Source organism: Rhinopithecus bieti, unplaced genomic scaffold, assembly GCF_001698545.2.
Source record: "Rhinopithecus bieti isolate Rb0 unplaced genomic scaffold, ASM169854v2 scaffold_37463, whole genome shotgun sequence".
NCBI classification, from domain to species: domain Eukaryota; kingdom Metazoa; phylum Chordata; class Mammalia; order Primates; family Cercopithecidae; genus Rhinopithecus; species Rhinopithecus bieti.
In genome coordinates, this window is record NW_016815818.1 from 60,398 (window position 1) to 81,902 (window position 21,505).

At 40.7% G+C, this 21,505-nt stretch overlaps 1 protein-coding gene and 1 long non-coding RNA gene across 2 annotated transcripts in view; one reads left to right on the forward strand and one right to left on the reverse strand.

Moving 5' to 3' along the window:
- The window catches only part of ST18 (ST18 C2H2C-type zinc finger transcription factor), a 77,691-nt gene that overhangs the window by 55,094 nt on the left and 1,092 nt on the right, over nt 1-21,505 (reverse strand). Inside the window, exons 2-7 of the mRNA XM_017853857.1 lie at nt 13,922-14,713; nt 8,683-8,817; nt 6,972-7,062; nt 5,820-5,924; nt 3,192-3,385; nt 712-923 (exon numbers count right to left, since the gene is read on the reverse strand). Of these exons, the coding sequence (XP_017709346.1) occupies nt 712-923; nt 3,192-3,385; nt 5,820-5,924; nt 6,972-7,062; nt 8,683-8,817; nt 13,922-14,713 (1,529 nt within the window). The remainder of the gene's footprint in view (nt 1-711; nt 924-3,191; nt 3,386-5,819; nt 5,925-6,971; nt 7,063-8,682; nt 8,818-13,921; nt 14,714-21,505) is intronic.
- Nucleotides 12,012-13,204, forward strand: LOC108516401 (uncharacterized). Its single transcript, XR_001881810.1, has 3 exons — nt 12,012-12,069; nt 12,926-12,961; nt 13,130-13,204. It is a non-coding gene; the product is annotated as an uncharacterized LOC108516401 (long non-coding RNA).

Here is a 21,505-nt window from a genome sequence, read left to right on the forward strand (position 1 = left end):
CAAGTTACTTCTCAATATCAATTGGGAAGGAAAGGAGAGGGTATTGGAGAAATGTGATTAATTTCATGGGCTTCAAGAAATGAGGTGTTTTTCAAACTTCACAGAATGTGATTTTGTATTTGAATGCCCTGAGTTCTCAACTCTCCCTGAATCATCTCCTGTTGATTTAATGTATCCAGGTTCTACCACATGTCCCTGGAGAATACTATGGCGACTTAGACTGTCTTATGTTACACAGTAGTAACATGTGCAATGATAAAATTTCATGGGTCAATTTTGCAAATGTTTTACAAGTCACCGTTTGGTCACACATTTCTTACCATCTTTGATTTGCAGACACTAGAAAGCTTCCATTGTTGATATTTATTTTAATAGCAACCCTCTTTTCTTGTGTGCCAAATTCCCCATAGCAAAAATAGCTTTGAAATGTGTAAATTCTCCCCAACCCATCTCTGTAACTCACTTCTCCCCAAACTTTGGTACCCCAACTTCAAGAGGAGCCACGAGCAAGATGTGCACACTTTCATCCTTCTTTGACCCCACCAAACTCATCCCTGCCTGCGTTCCTCTGAGCCTCTTCCTGAGACAGGGAGGGGATCGCTTCAGAGGTGGGGGAGCAGAGTGGTAGTGAATGTGGTTAGGAACATGAAAGGCAGTTTATTCTCACGGTTCAGTCGCTGGCCCACCCTCCAGGCTCTTGGACTGGCCTACCTTGGCATGCAGACTCTGTGGCTTGTTGGAGAGGATGTCTGTGGCTTCCCTGCAGCGGGTGGAAAGGTTCAGGATGGCAGCAGCTGCTGCTATGTGGGTGTCTTCACTACATTGACCGTAGCTATAAGAGCTGGCACGGCCAGGGCTCTGGGTGTGGGCGCCTGCACTAGGCAGTCGATTAGGAAATTTCACTGGATTTGAAAAATGCTTTGCTGTTGAAGAGAGATTTGATTAGCAATTGCATGTACATGGTTTTAGTCATTAAGTAGATTTGTTTTTTTTAAAGATGTAACTTCTTGCATTAAAATATGTGAAGAATAAATTAAAACACGATCCATTATCCATGGGAACATTAAATGAAGGTTATCCAGACCTGTTTTCACAGAGATTCACAGAACAAATGATGTAATTGCGTGGAGAGAAAGCCTATTCTCTTAATATTTTTGTATTTACACTTCTTATGACAAAAACTCCATAACTAATGTTATGGGGCAGATGCACTGGCAACATTTGTGACAAAAATTATAGATAGAAAAACATACTAGCAAAACCCACCAGGGACTACAGAGAGTTTAAGGCATGCCCACTGGAAAACTGCGTATATGTGAGGACCAGTGATTCCAGTGGCGGAAAAAAAATGTGTCCTTTCAATATTTGTTTTCACAATAACAATTTCTACTTAGACATGGAATTATATTTTTATTATTTGATATGCAGGCTTGTTTTGTCCTTAAACCAGTAGAAGTTGTTCTTCATCCAACTAGATGGAACTAAATAGATGGTGGAGTCTTTAATCAGCTGGCATTTTGCATATTTAGGGAGAGAGAGATAAATAAAGGGCAGGGAGGAAATGTTCTCAAGGTGAACAGAAAGGCAATTTAGGTATCAAGGCTGAGTTTCCATTTTCTGTTTCTGTTGTGGGTACCAAAGCATTACTGAGAGATAGAATTAAACATATTTCTCTTCATTCTTGAGTATTTGTAAACATCACTCAAGGTTACAGGAGAAATACTCAAGATTTAATGTGAGTTAATATAAAAGCATTTAGCTTTTTATTTTATATTAATTTTTTTATTTTAAATATTTGATTCTTATTTTTCATAAATCAAAACTTAAAACACTGGCAAATGTCATATTTCTATAATTACAAGAATTTGAAAATGTCACTGAATGTTTTGCACTTTAAAAATCAATATCCATACTATATGAGTGCATTGAATGCTCTTAGTAACTAGCCTTGCCAGAATTAAACATATATGTATGTGTGTATACTGCGTGTATATATAATAAAATTGTATATTTTATGTGTATAGGCACACATAAAATTGCATGGAGAGATAGATATAAAACTATGTGTGTATAACTTTTCCCCAAAATCTAACAGGTTGTTAGTGGTTATTTATGTTAGTTGGAACGTACATTTGATAAGATTAAGTAAAATATCTTTTAGAGTGTAATGTACCTCTCCCTGATAGGCAAATTCCTTTCAGGTCTGTTTACTACTGGGTTTTACATGAAATTCTCGTTCTCTGAAAGAATTCATTAACATCACACAATGCGGTAAACATTCTGTGCTCTTAAGAGCACTCAGTTTCCGTAGCCTGGTGTAAGTTCAAAGGGATTCTATGGCTATGCAGAATGTTGTAAAAAATTCATGGTCTAGGAGATCACAACGTGCACATTATTTAGCTCCTTCCTTTGTGGAAGTTAAGTGACCATAATGAAGAAATCATGGCTTCTACTGGTTCCCAATATTTCCTTTCACACCTTTTCATTAGAATGTTTAAGGACTCCCAACAAGTTGAAGAAATGTGTAAGAAGAAAAAACACCAGGTTTTATATATTATACCATATTTGAGTTATGGTCTTCTATATGGATGTGTTAGCATTAAAGAATATTACTGCATTTTAAGTATTTCCATATTAATGCTTCAGTTTGTGAGTCAAGTTTCCACAGCCACACCATTCTTCTATTATAGTAAAATCCTGACTTTCAGATTGTTTCTTAGACTTCTCACCTTCCCTTCCACCTTTAGTTTGAATGCTTTTGCTGAGTTGAGTAATATTCTAAACAGCATTTCAACGTTTTACCTATTAATTTCCATAATTTCAATAAAAATAAATATTACTGCATTACAACAGTCATCACGTTTTTAATATAGTAATCCAAACTCCAGCTAACTGTGAGTTAAATATTTCTTTAGAATTATTGTAGTTAGATTTAACAATAGCATCATATTTGTAGAATAATTAACTCACTAACTATTCACTATATTATGTGTAACTTCAGTATAAAATCAGTAACATTGATCAACTTATTATTGTTTTCCTTATTGTGTTTCACTCGAATGTATTTCCTCTCCTGCCAGCTGTATGTAGTATATCATATATTTAAGTACAACCCCCTGGCCCCTGATACACACATACACCTATACACAAGAAGCATTTTGGAGAAATGAGTATTAGAGCTCAAAGCTTACATTCAGGAAATGGTGGCGTTTTTCTTCCTTGCACTGTTTGTATGAGAGGGCGTTTACCAAAAACTTGGGCATCAAAACTGGCATAATCAAATGGTACTTTTCCAAACTTCTCTTGTTCTTTTGACACTGTGGCTCTGGGAGAGGTGATGGCTTGTGACGGGATATTGAATTCAATTTGCTTCACCAAGCTTGTCCTGGAGAGGGGGGCGTGAAGCAGTTCAAAAGAAATATAGTGAAACTACTGGTGAGCACATTAGTGTCAGAATTTACAATAAATACGTGCGTCGCTCCTGAAGGTATCCACAGAGACACTGAACAATACGAGAGATGGGGCCATGGCAGGACAGAGCAGTGTGCTCCGGACCCATAGGGCCAGATGGAAAGATGCTCTGGGCTGTACGTCGCTACCATGATGCTGTGTACTCTGTGTTCCAGTCCTCCCATCAGCAAATTGAGAATATGCAATCCTCCATTCATCTTATGAAGGTATCATGAGCAAATATTTGATGCTTGTTAGCATTTTGAGTTTTTAAAGGAAAGCCATGTCAGGTGGGTGTGGTGGCTCACGCCTATAATCCCAGCCCTTTGGGAGGCCAAGGTGGGTCGATCATCTGAGCTCAGGAGTTCGAGACCAGCCTGGCCAACATGGTGAAACCCCCATCTCTATTAAAAATGTAAAACTTAGGCAGGTGTGGTGGCACACACCTGTAATACCAGCTACTCAGGAGGCTGAGGCAGGAGAATCACTAGAACCCAGGAGGTAGAGGTTGCAGTGAGCTGAGATCATGTCACTGCACTCCAGCCTGGGAGACAGAGCAAGACTCCATCTCAAAAAAAAAAAAAAAAAAAAAAAAAAAGCCATGTTACCATCAGTAAATACTGGTTAAGGCACTGACAAGGTGTGCACGTTCTGCTTGTTAGATTTGTTCATTAGATTGGCAATGAATAGTCACAACTGTGACCAGTGAGGAACTGTCATTATATTCCATTCAGAAGTGATGTTAGGCCCTGCTCAGTCCTGCAGAGCTGGCAGAAATCTGATGCCTAAGAGGGGCAGTGCAGACACTGGAGATTTGATTCCTGAATTGAGAGTTTCTTCCTGGGCTTTTCACTTTTTTTCCCTGCCTTCAGTCAGAATGTTTTTGCTAATATATATAATACTTTAAATGGCATTTCAATATTTTATCGATTGAATTACCATCATTTCAATATGAATCAAATTTACTGTATTATAATATCTATCACATTTTCAACATAATTATCACAATCTAAGCTAAATGTGAATTATATATTCTTTCAGAATTGTTGTATTTGGATTAAACAAGGGCATCAGATTTGTGTAGCACTGATTCCAGCCAAGTAAAACATGACTGATTTTCTGCTGTGGTCTAATGGTAAGAGAACATAAACAAATATACTTTCAAAATTTAGCAATATTAAAATATATATTTTCTCTTTTTTCCACCAAAACTCTCAAACTCATCAGAATGCCAAAGTTTTCCATGAGTTTTTTTTGGATTAGATTTTACAAAACTTTTAGCTGCCATAGAAAACATCTGAGCAACTAGTTGATCTTATTGTTGCCTATATAATTTGGTTTAGAGCCTTAAAGCTGCATATATATTCTAATCTAAAACAATATTAATATTTTAAGAAATGAGCAAAATGAAATTCAATGTTCTTTCTATATTTGCTAACTAACTTACTTGGGGAGAAACTAGAGTATACAGTCATACCAACTAAGAATCCTAGTTTAAGATTTTTAATTGCTACTTATTCAATAATTCATAATTTTCACTTGACATATGTTCTTCACACATGTGATTTAAATGCCAATTTTGACTCTTTTAATCAAATCTATAGAAGCAAAATATTAAGGGAAGCCGTATCTTGAAAACGTTGAAATTTCCAATAACTGGTTTTGTATTTCAGTGACTCAGTAACAATAGTTATCTGATCATCTAGCTTAATCCTGAAATCATTTTCCTGACAACAATGATTTTATGGAAATAAACATATAACTTCACATTAAATATCATCATATATACATACTTTAGTATTTAGATATAAGATCTTCCAAATTTCTAGACATCACCAAGAGCCTGGGAGCTACCAGGACCAATAGGAGATATTTTATTAATAGCTGTCAATCATGGAAATAATTTTTGTTTTAAATACATTATATGTGTTTGTGGAACTGAAGGATGAATATATAACATCACATATTTTGGAAAGGTAGGAGTGACTTTTGATGGCATTTTCTCCTGGTGGAAAGGTGAAGTCAGTGATGAAGGGGTGCTCATTTGACTTGTGGGTATACTTAGTAACTCACAATTCTGATTAATGTAAGCTATGGTATATTAATTCTTTTAGATTCACCCCTATTATGTTACCTTGGCAAAGAGATGACCTTCAAGTCAAACTTCTGAAGAGTTTAGTAGTTCATTTCAGCAATGACATCATTAACTAGACCAGCCTCTGGTCTAGTGGGGTGGGCTGCACACCCAGGTCTACTGGGGCTGAGAGGGGAGGCCGAACCACAGGGAACTGACACAGGAAGGACCAGAGGCCCCGCTGTGCAGGAGCCTGGATGAAGAGAGCACCGAGAATATCGTTGGGGGTTCATACCTGTGGGCCTGGTCAGGACACTGCCCAGTTTGGGGAGAATCAAGCTGATTTTTATCCTGGGACATTGCCAGTTTTTCAGCTGCAGCAATTGGACAACCAGAAAGACTGTTTAAAAAAGGAAACACAGGAAGATTTGAGTTAAAATGATAATATGATTTGTTTTGGCATGTGCCTCACAGCACACTTGGCACACACTAAATGTTAAGTCATATTAATAGTTCACTTAGCACCATGCACACACTGAAAGATCCCAAAGGGTTTTGCAAACTACAGTGTCAATACTTGCTCCCAGCCCCATCTCAGAGGTGAAAGGTAGCAAACTCATTTTTAAACATAAAACCATTATGTAAGGGATAAATCACTAAAGCTTTTGGAAACTTCTTAATATTCTAAGTGAATGTGCTCATTCCAATTGCAATGTGTCCAACTGTAGAAGTTAGCATGATAACTCTTTGACTTATCTTGGCATCTTTAGAAACATTTTAGGAACTCAGTTCTTCATCTTAGTTGAAATTCAAAGTGCAGAATGTGAAGTTTGCTGGCATAGTGCTTATAGGTCACATAGTACCTCATTGCCGCATAATCGACTTGTAATATAAAATGTGAATATCAAACCATCAGCATTTTCACCCCAAATATTTATAGATACACAATACATTTGCATGTAAATGCACATATGTGTGTCTTATGCTAGTTGCAATTTCAATGAAATGATGTCTACCCTACACCTGGTTTATAGTTACAACCACTGAAGCCCTGTTGGTGCCTTTTTAATGTCTATTGGACAGGATACAGGATAACCTAGAAGCAACTCTTTGCAATGTTAAAACAGCAATGGTGAGGTTCTGGAGCAAAAGACAACACATTCTATTTGTATGATTATATCAATAGGTAACCCCAGCAACTTCAAATGTAATATCTTTTCATTATCATAACTGGCTGCTAATAGACACATTTCTAAGAAAGCAAATGATGAGGTCCTTTCTTTTTGACAATGCACATGCTGAGAATATTTCTTCTCTATTTCAAGTGTCACATATTGCATAGTGATGCAGCAATTTGCATCACACATTGCTATCCATTATTTTATTGGTGGAACATTTCTACCACATTTTTTTAAATGCAAAGTGATTGTCGTCTAATGAGAATTACCTCCTGTGGGTGTTGCGGTTGCTGTTCACATGACCCCTTCCTGTGCATCCCGGTGTGGGACACTTGAGCACATTTTCATGCATGGCAAGAACTAAGCACAAAACAACACATAAAGGAAAGAATACTTTACCATAAATACAAAGCACACTAACACATGTATCTCTCAACTTTGCATTTAAATGACTTTAGTTCCATCATCCACCATGCTCTTTCTATTCAGACACAAACAAGTGAGCATGGAAGAACTTCAGAAATTAAATCGAGCAAGCTTGATCAAGTTTTAATTTCTCTAAACTCCACGTTATGTTTACACTAGACTTCAATGAGATGATTCTGCTGATATTTAATGTATACTGCAAAGCTTGTAACCTTCCCTTCACATGAATGTGATTTTCCCTGGGGGATGGAAGGAGAACACCATTTGTCATATAGTTCTTTCTATCTTTTCCCTGCAGTTTGAAGTTCTGTGTATAGTCTTCTTTATTTTCTGAGTAATATTATTTTGATTCTTTGTCCATCCACCCCCTACTCCCCACACTCCACTGCCATTTGGTTACTGGGAGAAAAGTATAGTTGAGCAAACAGCCAGAGAACCAGTCTGAGGAACTGCTAATCTGGCAGGACAGCACTGAGCTGATTAGACTTAGTGACTTGCAAAATCTCACTTTTGAGAAGACTGATGTTGAGCACTTCCATTTTTGCAATTTGTTTTGGCCCAAAAGATGTCTCAATAAGTAGGTTCACAAAGTGAACAGGTCGATATTGTACAGTGTAGAAGGTGGCAGCCCTCTACTTCACTGCCAGTGGATAGCTCACAGCAAGGCTGAGGGTAGAGAGGGGGCCAAGGCTTGCTCCTACTCAGGGCCCTCCATTGCTGCAGGATGTCCTGAGACAACACCAACGAGTGTGTTCCCACTGCGAGAAGAAGCCAGGAGGACAATGGTTACTGCCTTGTGATGCCTCAAGGCAGACTGGTCCTGAGCTTAAGGAATCCATGCCTCCAGGTGAAACAGAACTATGTAGTCACACAGCTTAATAACCATGACTTATTTTTATATTCTGATGATTTAACATCTGGAGCCTTGCTGACTCTGGAGGGACTGCCCCTCCCAGGCTAGCCAATTCCCAGAGAGAATGAACAACGTTCCCACAAGCACACTTTAAAAATGCAATCCAGCCTATCTGGAACCCACAGCCCAACTACCTCCTTTACTGGGTGCTCACTGTCTGGGGCACTGTTCTTCTGACCGGATCGCTCCAGAGGCAGGTACCAGACAACTAGGGACAGTCCTTATGTCCCCAAGCTTGCTGAAATCATTCAAACTGGCCAGTCCTAAGGTTGCTTACCCTGCCTCATCAGAAACCACCATAAAGACTCTGGCCCACTGTCTGCACTCCCTCTACCCCTGAACTCCCTGCGCTTTCCTGTGTGGCCCTCGATGCTGTGGCCTGGCCCTTCCTTTGGGCACTGTGAGGAGCTAGCTGTTTTCCTATGGCAATTGTCTGTTGATCTGTTGGCTTTCTTGCACCTTGAATTTTCTATAAATACACTGTGTTTTAAAACCCACAGCTAGATGGAATTGGCTTGACACAGTTTTAAAAACATTGTTTCCATTCCTAATTCCAAATTGGGAGAGAAAGAGGATAATATCTTGATGATCAGGTGTGTATAAGAAGGAGGCTTCTGCTTTGAGGGACAAGCGGTACTCACTTTCCAGGGGAACCCGCACCTTGTGGGGGCACCCCGAAAGGCTGCGGTGGTGGGGGTAGAGCCCCGTCACGTGTCCCGTGCCATCACACCCAGGGATCGGGCACTTGGTCTCCCTCTTTTCAGGCCTTGGTGAATCTGTGGAGAAATTAAATTGAGAAATGCATTTGGTTATTCTTGTTTTTCTTCCCGTTCAATAGAATGGCCTTGCAGGGTAACATTCTCACTTCATTCAGTTTTACTGTTATAAACATTCTTCTCACATTGCTTTGAATAAGACCCTCAACTAAGACCTGTGGAAACAGAAAACATGTTTTCAATTTTCTTGGTTTCATAAGTAAAGGCTGACACAGGGCAAGGGAGTGTTAAAATACAGAGATGGTTTTAAGTTGTCATGTCACATATTGCAGTTAGAGCCTCATTATGAAAAATCAACCCTGTGCCAGGGGATGAACAAGCTCCCGAAAAGAAAAAAAAAGTGAGAAAGAATTTATTTAAATCAAAACCATTTCTTATTGAAAGTCTAGAAAAAGATGGATTCAAAATGACAAAAACAAAGAAACCACCATATCTGAGAAAGACCTGTCTGGCCTTGGCCCTGCAGGTCCTTGGGCTTGAGGGTGGAGAGCAGACCCTGCTCCCTGTAGAGCAGCTGGCAGAGTTAGGACAGGGCAAGGATACTGGCTTGTGTCCTGCATGTCCAGTGCTAGTGATTCACGGTCTCGAGATTCCAACACCCCCACGGGTTGCCACTTGGGATCAGCGTGCAGTGAGTACGGGGAAGAAGCTGCTGATCTCACTCTAAATGCAGAATCCGAAAACTGAGACAGCAGGAAGACTTGGAAGGGAAATGTTCTTGCAGGAGGCTTACAGAAAATAAAAGTGCAAAGAGTGCAGACCACGGAGCAGCAGTCCAGAGAGCACCCTCAGGAACACCAGTGTGGGTGGGGCCCACGGGAGCAGCCAGGCATGGCGAGGGACACCACCTGCTCATGCATTTTCTGGGAGCCTGGGGAGGGTGAGGCTCCAGACAAGCTTGGGGTTTGATTTTCTGGCACACACTTTTCCACAACTTAAAGGGTTACATAAATATATGCAATAAATGAGGACCAAACATGAATACTGGTGAGCTTAGAACTAACACAGATGAGGCCTTATTCAGAAATGTTCACATTCATGCCTGAGATGGCAGATAAAGTTGAAACAGAGATTCACTCCTAGAGCCAAATTGCCCCACTAACTTGTGCTGGGAATAACACCAACCATAGGGAGCGCCTGTCCCACGGCACTCGGGTCACGGAGAAGAAAGAGCATGAGAAGATGCACAGGAGCCCTCAGAGAGGGGCAATGCAGGCGGAAAGGAGGCTACCGGGGTCTGCAACATGAGGCCTCAGGAATAATGAGCACCTAGATGCTAAGAGTGAAAACAGGGGCCGGGCGCCGTGGCTCAAGCCTGTAATCCCAACACTTTGGGAGGCCGAGACTGGCGGATCACGAGGTCAGGAGATCGAGACCATCCTGGCTAACACGGTGAAACCCCGTATCTACAAAAAATACAAAAAAAAAAAAATACAAAAAAAAAAAAAAATTAGCCAGGCGTGGTGGTGCGTGCCTGTAATCCCAGTTACCCCGAAGGCTGAGGCAGGAGAATGGCGTGAACCCGGGAGGCGGAGCTTGCAATGAGCTGAGATCCGGCCACTGCGCTCCAGCCTTGGCGACAGAGCGAGACTCTGTCTCAAAAAAAAAAAAAAAAAAAAAAAAAAAGTGAAAACAGGCGGTGTGGTCCTGCCCCAGAAGATGCTGACAATGGAACACCGGGCCTGCGTGCAAGGGTGCAGAGCCTCGTATGCTCCTGTGCAACGGAGCACGAAGTCTGGCCACTTTCACGGGATGCGACAGACATTTCTGGGGCGCTGTATTGCGAGAGCAGATGTGCCTCTCCCATACCATGGCACCCCATTTGCTGGATGATAAACAGTCCTGGGCAGATGGGGCACAGCAGGTTGTATGTAATGCAATTATATGGGGGCATGGATTCAGCAGAAGGTGGAAGAGCCAAGGATCCTTCCAGTCGTTCTGTGCTGAGGGTCAGGGAGGTCAGGAGACAAGGCAGGAAGTCTTAAATGAGCAAGAAATGGCCAGATGATGGGGCTGCGGCCAGCAGGGGGCATTTAAGGAAAGATGGGACCTAAATGTGCCGGTGTCAACACTACTCTCTGCATTTCGTAATAGACAAATTAAGAGCTTTGCGATGCTCTGTGATTTGTGGATATATGTTTTATTTAATCCAAAAATAGTGCCAAATTTCAAGTTGATGTGAAATCTGTAGACCACTAGGTCCAAATTCTTAAAGTCTGATTAGGGGAACTGAGGGCCCTGACACCATAGGAGAGTAAGGTAGAAAAAAAGGAGAAGAGCAATAACGTGTATTTCGATGCCCTTCCTCTCTTGGACCTTGCCCAGGTAAGGCTAGGTTTCTAAACCACATTGAAAGGATTGGCGTCGCACACTTCCCCTCCTCACCACACTGTTTGTCTGCAGGAAGCCAGAGAGGGTGCTAGAGATAAGGCAGGCTGGCTCCTGCCCAGGTGCAGCCCACTGACAGTCCACCGTGCCCCTTTGTCTGCAAGTCCCTCCTCTGCTGGGTGAAACAAATGCAGCGAAATGCTCTGGAGGGCAGAACCTGTTTGCATGATAAGAAGCCAGAGCTTGAGCTTGGGGCGACTCTCAGGCTTGGCTCTTCCTCTATTTTCTTTGTACAGTGTTGCATAATGAGGATGACCTTACACTCTGGTGATGTTACACCTTGGTTTTCTTGGGACTGTCCTCATTCACATCTGATGTACTCATGTAATGGCTCATAGTGTTCCCCTTTTCATAAGCAGGACAGTCAATGACATGGCGACTGTACTTACATTGCAACCTAAATCTCACTAAATGCTTAGTGGCAAGAGTCTAACCAAACTAATTTTAGAATTGCTGACTTATCTGAAAACTGGGGTTAAATGAGATTTTAAAACTCCTGAGTTTTCTCCTTAACAGTGAAGTTGCATGGGCAAGGTGTCTGGGAAGTTAGGCTGGTATTTTGGAGAATATGGCTACCAGTTGGGATGAGCATTGACTTAACATCATGGAGCGCATGTCAGAGACAAAAAACATCCTTCTTGTGCCATTGGATCCCACATCGGGAACAAGGAACAGGAAAGGAATACTCAGTTTGGACTCTGCAGGCCTCCTCTAGACTAAGCCTGTGGCTCTTCTTCAATGTGGGCTTCACCTTCTTCACCTGTTTTGCTGACTAGCCTGCCTGGTATTGATCTTGCAGAGGCTGCCCCCATGCCTTAGGCACTAGGATACACCGCTGACTCATCCAGCCCTAGTAGGAATTCGGTAAGTCTCCAACTGGCCCAAATGTTTACAAGCACAAGTTATATGCCCTTAATTTTTGAAAACAAAAAAAGAAGTTTTAAAAGCTCTATAAAATTATCCAAAGGATCATCAAATACTTTAAGATGTGGCTCAAATAATTAAGTTTCTATAAATACTAAGTTTAATTGCCTGTAAGGTATCATCAATTGTTTAACAAAACAAAACAAATCATCATTCTGTGTGCTACTTAGAAAGAAAAAAAGATTGGTAATTAAACTATGATATATTCTTCTGAGTTCAGAGATGATAAAATGGAGAAATGATCATGCCTGTAATCCCAGCACTTTGGGAGGCCAAGGCGGGTGAATCATGTTCGAGACCAGCCTGGCCAACATGGGGAAACCCTGTCTCCACTAAAAATACAAAAATTAGCTGGGTGTGGTGGTGAGCACCTGTAATCCCAGCTACTCCGGGGGGCTAAGGCAGGAGAATCACTTGAACCTGGGAGGTGAAGGTTGCAGTGAACTGAGATGGCACCACTGCACTCCGGCCTGGGTGACAGAGCAAAACTCAAAAATAAATAAATAAATAGAAATGATATCTCTTAGGATCAATAAAATATAGTATGTCATAAATTGTGGATTTGGGGAATTTTGAGTAAATTCCATTTTTCTTTTCTGATTTTGTAGTTTACTTAAAAAGTTAAATACAAGAAGTTGCACATTAGTGGGAGTGCAGAGCTAGATACAGTGTCCTGTCCTGAACCACAGGCTAGTCATTAATATTCTGTCCCCACTCCAACCCTTGCAGGATGTTTGCATGGCATTATCTTGCTCCTCACTACATGACACCATTTTATCATTTTTTGTTTCCTCAGCTTGGAGCTGTAAGACATTATTTGTCAAGATTGCAGGTGAGTGCTAAAATGGATTTAAATTGACAAAATATACAATTTGTTTCTGGATAACTCTCAGCAATCAGAACTTCTCAACCACACTAACATATTATTCTTGTAAGCTGTTTGGGTCCACTGCCCTGATTTTTCCTAAGGTACTCCTCTCCCTAATTCTGTGGCTCTCAGGTTTCAGAGAGACCAAGAATCACCTGGAAGCTTATGGGAAAAAAATGCAAATTCTGGACCACTGATGATGATGGAATCTGAAAATACTCATCTTAAACAAGCATTCTAGACACTAAGGATTGCTCTTGGGAAGCTCCATAAAACTGCTAGAACCGGCATCAGGCTCATCTGGTGTAAGACTCTGGGGAGAAAGAGCAGGGGGAATGCTCCAGCGAAGCAGGAACACACTTTTCCCAAGGCCTGAAGAACAACTCTAAAACCTCCTCAAAGCACACCTACTCTCTCATTGAAGTTTGGCCCAGAGATGTACGAGCTCTGAGGTAGAGAGCCAGTGAAAGTGTAGGCTCATAAACGCATTAACATCCAGTTTTATCCCAAAAAGGACCAGAGCATCCTGCCTGGCTTGCAGTTAAATAATCCAAGAATGAGGGTGCAAAGAAAACTTAAGTTTCTGGAATTGATTTAAGATCCAGTAAATACTGATGTACTTCCAATAATGTCAAATAACGTTATTTCTAAAGGTATGATGCATTTTTAAAAAGCAGTTAAATTAAAAGAAATAGATTCAATGAACCTTTTTTCATGTGTGAAAATACCCAAAACTAACACAGCTTAACAGGAGAATCATCTAGAGAGTGGGGGAAAAGAAAGAAATTGTTTATTTTATAATTATAAATTGATTTTAAGTTGCATTAAACTGTCAAAAGCTATCTGAAAAAAAATCAAATCTGACTTTTTTTTCAAACCTTAAAGCACTTTTATTCCTAAAATAAATGCAAAAATGGGTCTTACGTTTATTGTTAAAGATTTGTCTTCCACTCATGTCGATAACTTTGGTTTGCCTCCTTTCCCCTGCTAGGTGCTCCAGCAGGAACCTGTCCAGTTCTTTGTAGGTGTTATGGAAAACACAACCTCGCTCAGCCTGCAGAGCAATTGCCTGCTCCAGCAAACTTAAGTTCCCCTTGGCCTTTTCCAGGTCACTAGACTCTTCCGTCATTACTGCCAGGCTCTTGCTATCTTCCTCCTCAACATCAGGGAATGAGGGCTGGGCATTGCCATCCAGGGGTTCTGCATGAGCATTCTGTGGGTCTTTCCTTTCTGTTTCGGAATCACACCTGTTCTCACAAGGGATAAATTTGTCACCCTCAGTTTTTATTTCAGGAACTTCCAATAGGTCTTTTTTATGATCTGTTAAAACATACTTTGGGACTCTAGGTGGTTTGGTTTCTTCTGAGAAGTTGGAGCCACTGTCCCAGCCATTTTCTGCACTTTCAGAGTTACTTTCATTGTCATCAGAGGAGCAGAAGGGTGGCTGAGAATCATTGATCTTGTCCCTTCCATCATCAGAATGAATCAGAAAACACTCATCTGCTTCATCGCTCTCTGCTTTTAAAGATTGGATACCACTGTCATTTAAGTTTTCACTTGTGGTCTGAACAGATACATTTTTTTCAAATTTCCCCAAGTGCATTAAAGACTTGACCACGAGCTCTTGATAACAAGAGTATCTGTCTTCCTTCCTACTGGAGTTTTCTTGTGCAGCTGAAAGGAGACTTTCATCCATAGGTTTTATCATGACTTCCTCTATGGAAAAAGAAAACCAATATTTGAAGAGCAAGAACAAAAAATATTTTGGAAAATTGCAACAAGTTATATGTATACAAACACATGTATTCACTCACATACATATGTATATACACATACATATATGTACACATATACATACATAGTATGTGTAATATATAATCTCTATTAATTTTATAAACATTGGTGAGAAAAACATATATCCTCTTAAGAGAAAACTTAGACCTTAATATTCTAAGAACTGTGTTAAAAGAAATGAGCTATTATAATTTCCAACATGTTAAGAGGTAAGTACTTCTGAGGTATTGACCAAGACAAGAAGTAGACACTTAACAATAATAGTATTTGTTGAATGTGAAATTATTGTTACTCTACTTCTTATATTCCCAACCCTTAGCCAACCAGAAGAAAATCAAATATATAATAGTATACATTGTAAAGGAAATATTAATCAGTTTCTCTGTTAGCATGGCAATGTATTTTCAAAGCCATTTGGTTTATGTTCTCTACTCTCTAGTCTTTCTCAGACATACTTTCAGATTTTATGGACTGTTAGCTAAGATACAATACATCTTACTGAGGTTTTCAAGACTTCCTGTTTACCTTTGTAATTGTCATCCTAAAATTCCATATTGAAGGAAACACAAACAGGAAAATTAGCATGATCAAATCATATCTTAAATAGTAGTAACACATTTTCTGGTCCATTAGTTGCATGCACTTGTGTAACAAGAAAATGAAACAAGGTGGGGCGTTGGAGGGTGCTGAATGGTAACTAGCTGTTCTCAGTACAAGGCTGCTTTGGGTCCTGAATGTGAAGGCACCCCGTGAGGGGCACCCCGTGAGGACCCCCCCTGTGCCTGTCCGTCCAGGACAGTTTATGGAGTGGCTATTGTCCCAGGCAGCCATTGTTGTCCGTGTCATCCCCCCCTTGCTCTAGGAGTGGCCAGGTTGCGGTGACAGAGTATATAGACGATAATCAGCCTACCCAAGCCTGTCCCAGCGCAAAACACAGCAAGTGAGAGTGGATTCACAGGTGACTCCACCCCAGGCCCAAGCACTTGGGGTGTGCCCAGCGCACACCAGTCTGCGAAGTGCCTGCAACAGTGCCCAGACATCCAAAAAATAGGAGGCCTGTTTCTGTGTCTCAAAGGCAGGGTGGGGGGATGGGAAGCAACCAGGAATAAGCCCCCATTAAAGACTGTTAAAGACACCAAGAGCAGTGCATTCTGTGCTAATAAACATCTTTGGAGGGAAGAAAAGCACAGCCATCCGGTGTGAGAGCTGAGGGAGAGAGTGTCTATGCGGAAGACAATGTGTCTTTTTGGTCTCATTTAATTTTTTATAAACATTGTCTCTGACAAGGACACTCAAAAATACATCTCCATCATCTTCCTTTCTGGTAATTATCTCCCTAAATCAACACTGGACTGCCAGGATCAAGTAAATATTGCCATAGTAACTAAAAGCATTTTTGGATGAAGGGAAGAATTCAGTCACAACACTAGCCCCTGTAAATAATGCTGATTATAGGGTGCAGTCTTTTGTTGGGATCTATTCAACATAAACTGAAAAATTTAACATTTTAGTTCCTAGAAAAGAGGCTGGATAAACAGGCACATAATATTTGATAGAATGGCCTAGCCTCTCCTGAATTCATATCAGAGGAACTCCAGGTTTAAATAATATATTAAACATAGTCTAAAATGCAAATGAAGTTTTTCTCAATATCACAGTTGGCTATTAAGAGAAAGTGTAAAGGGTTATGATAATTTTAAAGTATTATGAACTACAGAAAACAAATAAAAAGCATTTTCAGTGAATATGCTCAATTCATTGAACTATTCTCTCACTCCACTTAACTACCCACATGTGTACGATAATGATTTATAGACATTATACCTAATTATGCATATTTGGGCTGTGTTAGAGTGCTAACAAAAGCTCTAGAAAGCAACAATTACCTCTGTTGCTTAGCTACATAGTTTAAAATATTCCTATTAAGTGCAGATCACCAGAGAGGCGGGAGTGACAAAAATGCACATGTGCACGACAATGCATTTCACTGTGCTGCTGCCAACTGCTCGCATTTTGGGTCATTTCCAGTTTACATAATTGTTTGGTTCAACTGTTTGTTATATGCTAAAAGAAAATATTTATTAATTATTCCTCAGAAAAAGAGGAGTGCCACCGACAGAGGTGCCTGCACAGCACACGCGGGTTTCTAGGGATGTTCTGCAAATCTGCAAACCAACTTTCCACATTCCACCCCCCTCCCAGGCTTTCACTGGAGTCATAAGAAAAAAAGTTGGGTTTGCTTTGGAAGCTGAGAGATCTGTGATGGGGCGCTTGTTTCTCCCAGCTTTGCAATGAGTTGCCTTCGTTTTCTCAGGCTGTGTGTGTGTATTTCTTTTTTTTTTTTTTTTTTTTTTTTTTTTTTTTTTTTTTTACACTTTAAGTTCTAGGGTACATGTGCATAACGTGCAGGTTTGTTACATATGTATACTTGTGCCATGTTGGTGGAGGGATTGCATTGGGAGTTATACCTGATATAAATGACGAATTGATGTGTGTGTTTATTTCTTTTGGGGGCCTGGTGATTTATTTTGTGCCTCTGCCACTGAACCAACCTAAAAAACACTGTTGTTAGCATCAGGTGGACTTCTGATCCTGCCACCCTCTCTTGAGAAGTGGGGCTGTGTCACCTGTCTCAGCTTGGCACCACCACTGGCACATTGAGGAGAACAGTTATCTCCCTGTGCACCCTGTGGGGGCCACACGGGAATACCCAATAGGTATCCAGTCAAGGGTGGCTCTCTTGCCCCTGCCCCAGATACTATTTTAGAAGGTAGTCATGGCAGGGGTTCTATGCAACCCTTATCATAAATAAGATGGGCTTATTTTTTTACCTAGGATAATTACTAATATTGACCCCCAAGGACGGGCAGAGTCCCACTGTTGAGAAGGTTCAACTCAGTTCATCCCCACTCCCAGCACACTATGCCATGTTCACTAACTGCCTTTGGAAACTGAGTGAGTGCACGATGTGCAATGTGGAGGGAGAAACTTCTAGGGGGATGAGGTGGTGTGGCTGGCCTGGCACTACCTGCTATGTGACCTTGGACAGGCCCTTGGTTGCCTGAGACTGGGTCCTCATCTTCAAAACAAGGAAGATCCAATGATCTGATGACTGGATGGGTACTTCAAGGATCCCTCCTAGGACAACAAACTGTTATGTTCCTGGCATGGTGTTCAGCTGTTTATTTCATTTAATTGTCACAATAAGCACAAGAAAGGCATTTTCTACTCCAGTTCACAGAAGGAAACTATAATTCTACAGAGGGCCGGGCTTGCTGGAGACCACATGGCCAGCCAGTGTGAGACTGAGACACAGGGCCAGGGCTACGTGGCCCCCACTCCATGCTCTGCCCTCTGAAACATGCTACTCCAGGTCCTGCAGCCATGGAAGATCATATGTCCTGGTTGGTGTTTTGGAAAGACAGTGACCCTTAGGAGAAATGACTAAGAACACTAGTAGCTCATTATTTTCCCAAGTTTGGATATTTTCAAGAGTGAATTCATATGCAGAAGATACTAAAATGCAATTGTCAGCTAACTTTTTTTTTCTTTTCTTTTCTTTTTTTTTTTTTTTTTTTTTGAGACAGAGTCTCTCTCTGTCACCCAGGCTGGAGTGCAGTGGCTCAATCTCTGCTCACTGCAACGTCTACCTCCTAGGTTCAAGTGATTCTCCTGCCTCAGCATCCTGAGTAGCTGGGATTACAGGAAAGCGCCACCACACCTGGCCTTTTTTTTTTTTTTTTGTATTTTTAGTAGAGACGGGGATTTCAGCATGTTGGTCAGGCAGGTCTTGAACTCCTGACCTCGTGATCAACCAGCCTAGGCCGCCCAAAGTGCTGGAGTTACAGGAGTGAGCCACCACGCCCAGCCAATTGTCAGGTAACTTTCAAGGAGAAGAACGATGTTGCTCAAATTATAAGTAAAATAAACAACACGACCAAACAAAAACTAAAAGTGAACCAACCTCAACTTTCTTAACAACAAAACTCTAATAGGTCAGAAAATTTCTAGGGTCAGCTCTTGGGAGGGCATAACCAGAGGGTTATAGCCAGAGAGCAGACTGTTCACTAGTCCAGGCCTCTCTCCATCCTGAGTGCATTCACAGTGTGGGGAGGGAGTAGGGGCTGGAGCTGGGATGCTTTTCTAGAGTAAAAAGTAAATGCTTGTGCCTGATACATACAAGGTCACAGTTGTTTATTTACTTTAAACCAAGACCTCTACTCGGAGTTTTCTGGTAATCCTACAGATACATACTAATGAATCCTGGCATAGATGTTGGCTGTTGTGCAACAATACAACTTTAAAACATCCTCTGAAAGTCACAGCATATTTTGAGTTTGTCTCCTTTAGTAACACTGGATTTTATTATAATTGGATTTCAGTTCTGTTTCTGTAACTAGCTAGGTTACTTTTATAGGTAAATTGGCTTTTCAGGCCTCCTGAATACGTACATTTTGCTGGGAATAAAAGCCTTGGAAAAAATGAATTCATCTTTCAAAGTTCTGAAAGCAGAGTGGTTTATCCCTTATTTGCTATTAGTTGAAAGATGTGTTAAAAGTGTCCTCCCAGCCCCTAGAACTTCTATGACTGGACAGATTTCCCCATGAGCTTGTGGTTATGCTGCTGGGGACCCCACACCTGGGCTTGGTTAATCTTCCTTCTGGTGACTCTCATTCTCCCTGCCTGTGTCAGGAAAGCCTGTGCTTATTGCTCTTCCTCCCTTCTGGCAGTACTTTGCAAGCTCGTCTCCTCAGGAAGGAAGAGGTAACTGCATGGTTTGTCCATATTCTCTTCTATTCCCTTAACAGTGACCTGCATCTTTTTGAAAGACAGCAGGTTGAGGATATGGATGAAGTTTGTGCTATAAAATGGAATAAAACTTTGCAGCATTCAAGCTCCTGACCTCAGTCTCTTCCTGAGCACTATCCCTTCTCTCATTATCTGAGCTTCCCAGCTGCAGATGATATAACTGGGCACACACCTGGCCAGGTAAATACCCTGGGGCAACCAGAGTAAATGAGAGGCCAGATGAAAAGCCCTATGCTGGCTTGGGCACTAACTCAGCTCTCCTTCCTCATAGTGGGGTGGGGAGTAACTTGTTCAGAGGGCTGAAGGCAACTTAGAATCTTTGTTCTTTGGACCAGGCACAGGGTCTGCCATTACTGGAAACTGTGACTGCCTAATTTGACATTGTAGGAACTTTGCCCAGTCTGCATTCTGAAGGTAGTCAGTGCATGAGGACAGCTGAATTACAGAGCATAGTTAGCTGGGAAATAATTATTTTTGCTTGTCCTTCCAATTGTTTCCTAATTATCTTCCTTTTAACACCTATAAGATGCATTACCTTCAGCGTCAAATCTCTTTGGTCCCCAATGATTTCATCTGTAAAACTGTGCCCATAATCACACATACTCGTGGCATTATGTGGACTAATCGATATCATTTACGTGTCTGGAATATATTAAGAACTCAAAAACAATGGTCATCACTGCTGTAATTTTAGCATATTCATTATTATTATTAGTGTTTCTAATATGAAATATGAAAATAGTTAACCTTTTTTTGTGAACCTGCAAATAAATGTCCATTAGTGCCTGTAACTGTGTGTTTAACTGGAGGACATCTGGACAATATATTCAATTGGTTAATATTAAACACGTACAGGGGTCAACAAACTACAATAGAAGGTGACAAGTCAGCAAGCCAGATATAGTCTGTTTTCACAACACTTACAAGAATGTGCTGATGCAAAAGCACACACATTTTCTTAAACGCTTGGCTAATTAATGTCAGTTGGTGTATTATACTGCAAGTCCAACCACAAATGATTCAAAGACTTTCCCTAATACTAGATTCAACCTGCAAATTTTCATGAATCAACAAATAAAACGGAGCCAGGCACGGTGGTTCACACCTGTAATCCCAGCACTTTGGGAGGCTGAGGCAGGCGATCACTTCAGGTCAGGAGTTTGAGACCAGCTTAGCCAACATAGTGAAACCCTGTCTCTACCAAAAGTACAAAAATTAGCTGGGTGTGACTGTAATCCCAGCTACTTAGGAGGATGAGGCAGGAGAATCGCTTGAACCCGGGAGGCAGAGGTTGCAGTGAGCTGAGTTCCCACCATTGCACTCCGGCCTGGGTGACAGAGTGAGACTCCATCTCAAAAAACAAAAACAAAACAACAACAACAACAAAATGAATAAAATTGATCAGTTCAAGGAAACAAAAAAGTCAAGGGTGATTATAATTTACAGATGAGCTATGAGACTTTAAATCACATGCTAAATACAGAAAAGCCAAACAATTTTACATAAATACCTTCAAATCAGAATACAGCTTTGTTTTAACCACAGAATTGCAAACTCTACTTTCAAGTCAATATTACTGAATCTAGGATGATTCTGAACTGAGATTTGTGCTCACTCATAAGTATGCCCTTAAATCTTTTCTATTAATTCTTATTGCTAACTATAATTCTACATACCATAAAAATGTATTATATAAGAATCTCATTGCCTTGTGTTTGCATAATTAGTACTTCTTTTTAAGTAACAAATTATTTAGTATATTTTGATTCCTTTAAAATTCACATTCAGAAAAAAAATTATGTTCAGTAGAATATACACCTAGTTTCATTTTTCTATTAAGTCAAGTTTTAGATCTTAATTGTTTTCTATAATTTTGAGAGTTTTGCATGTCGCTCAGCTTCGCCT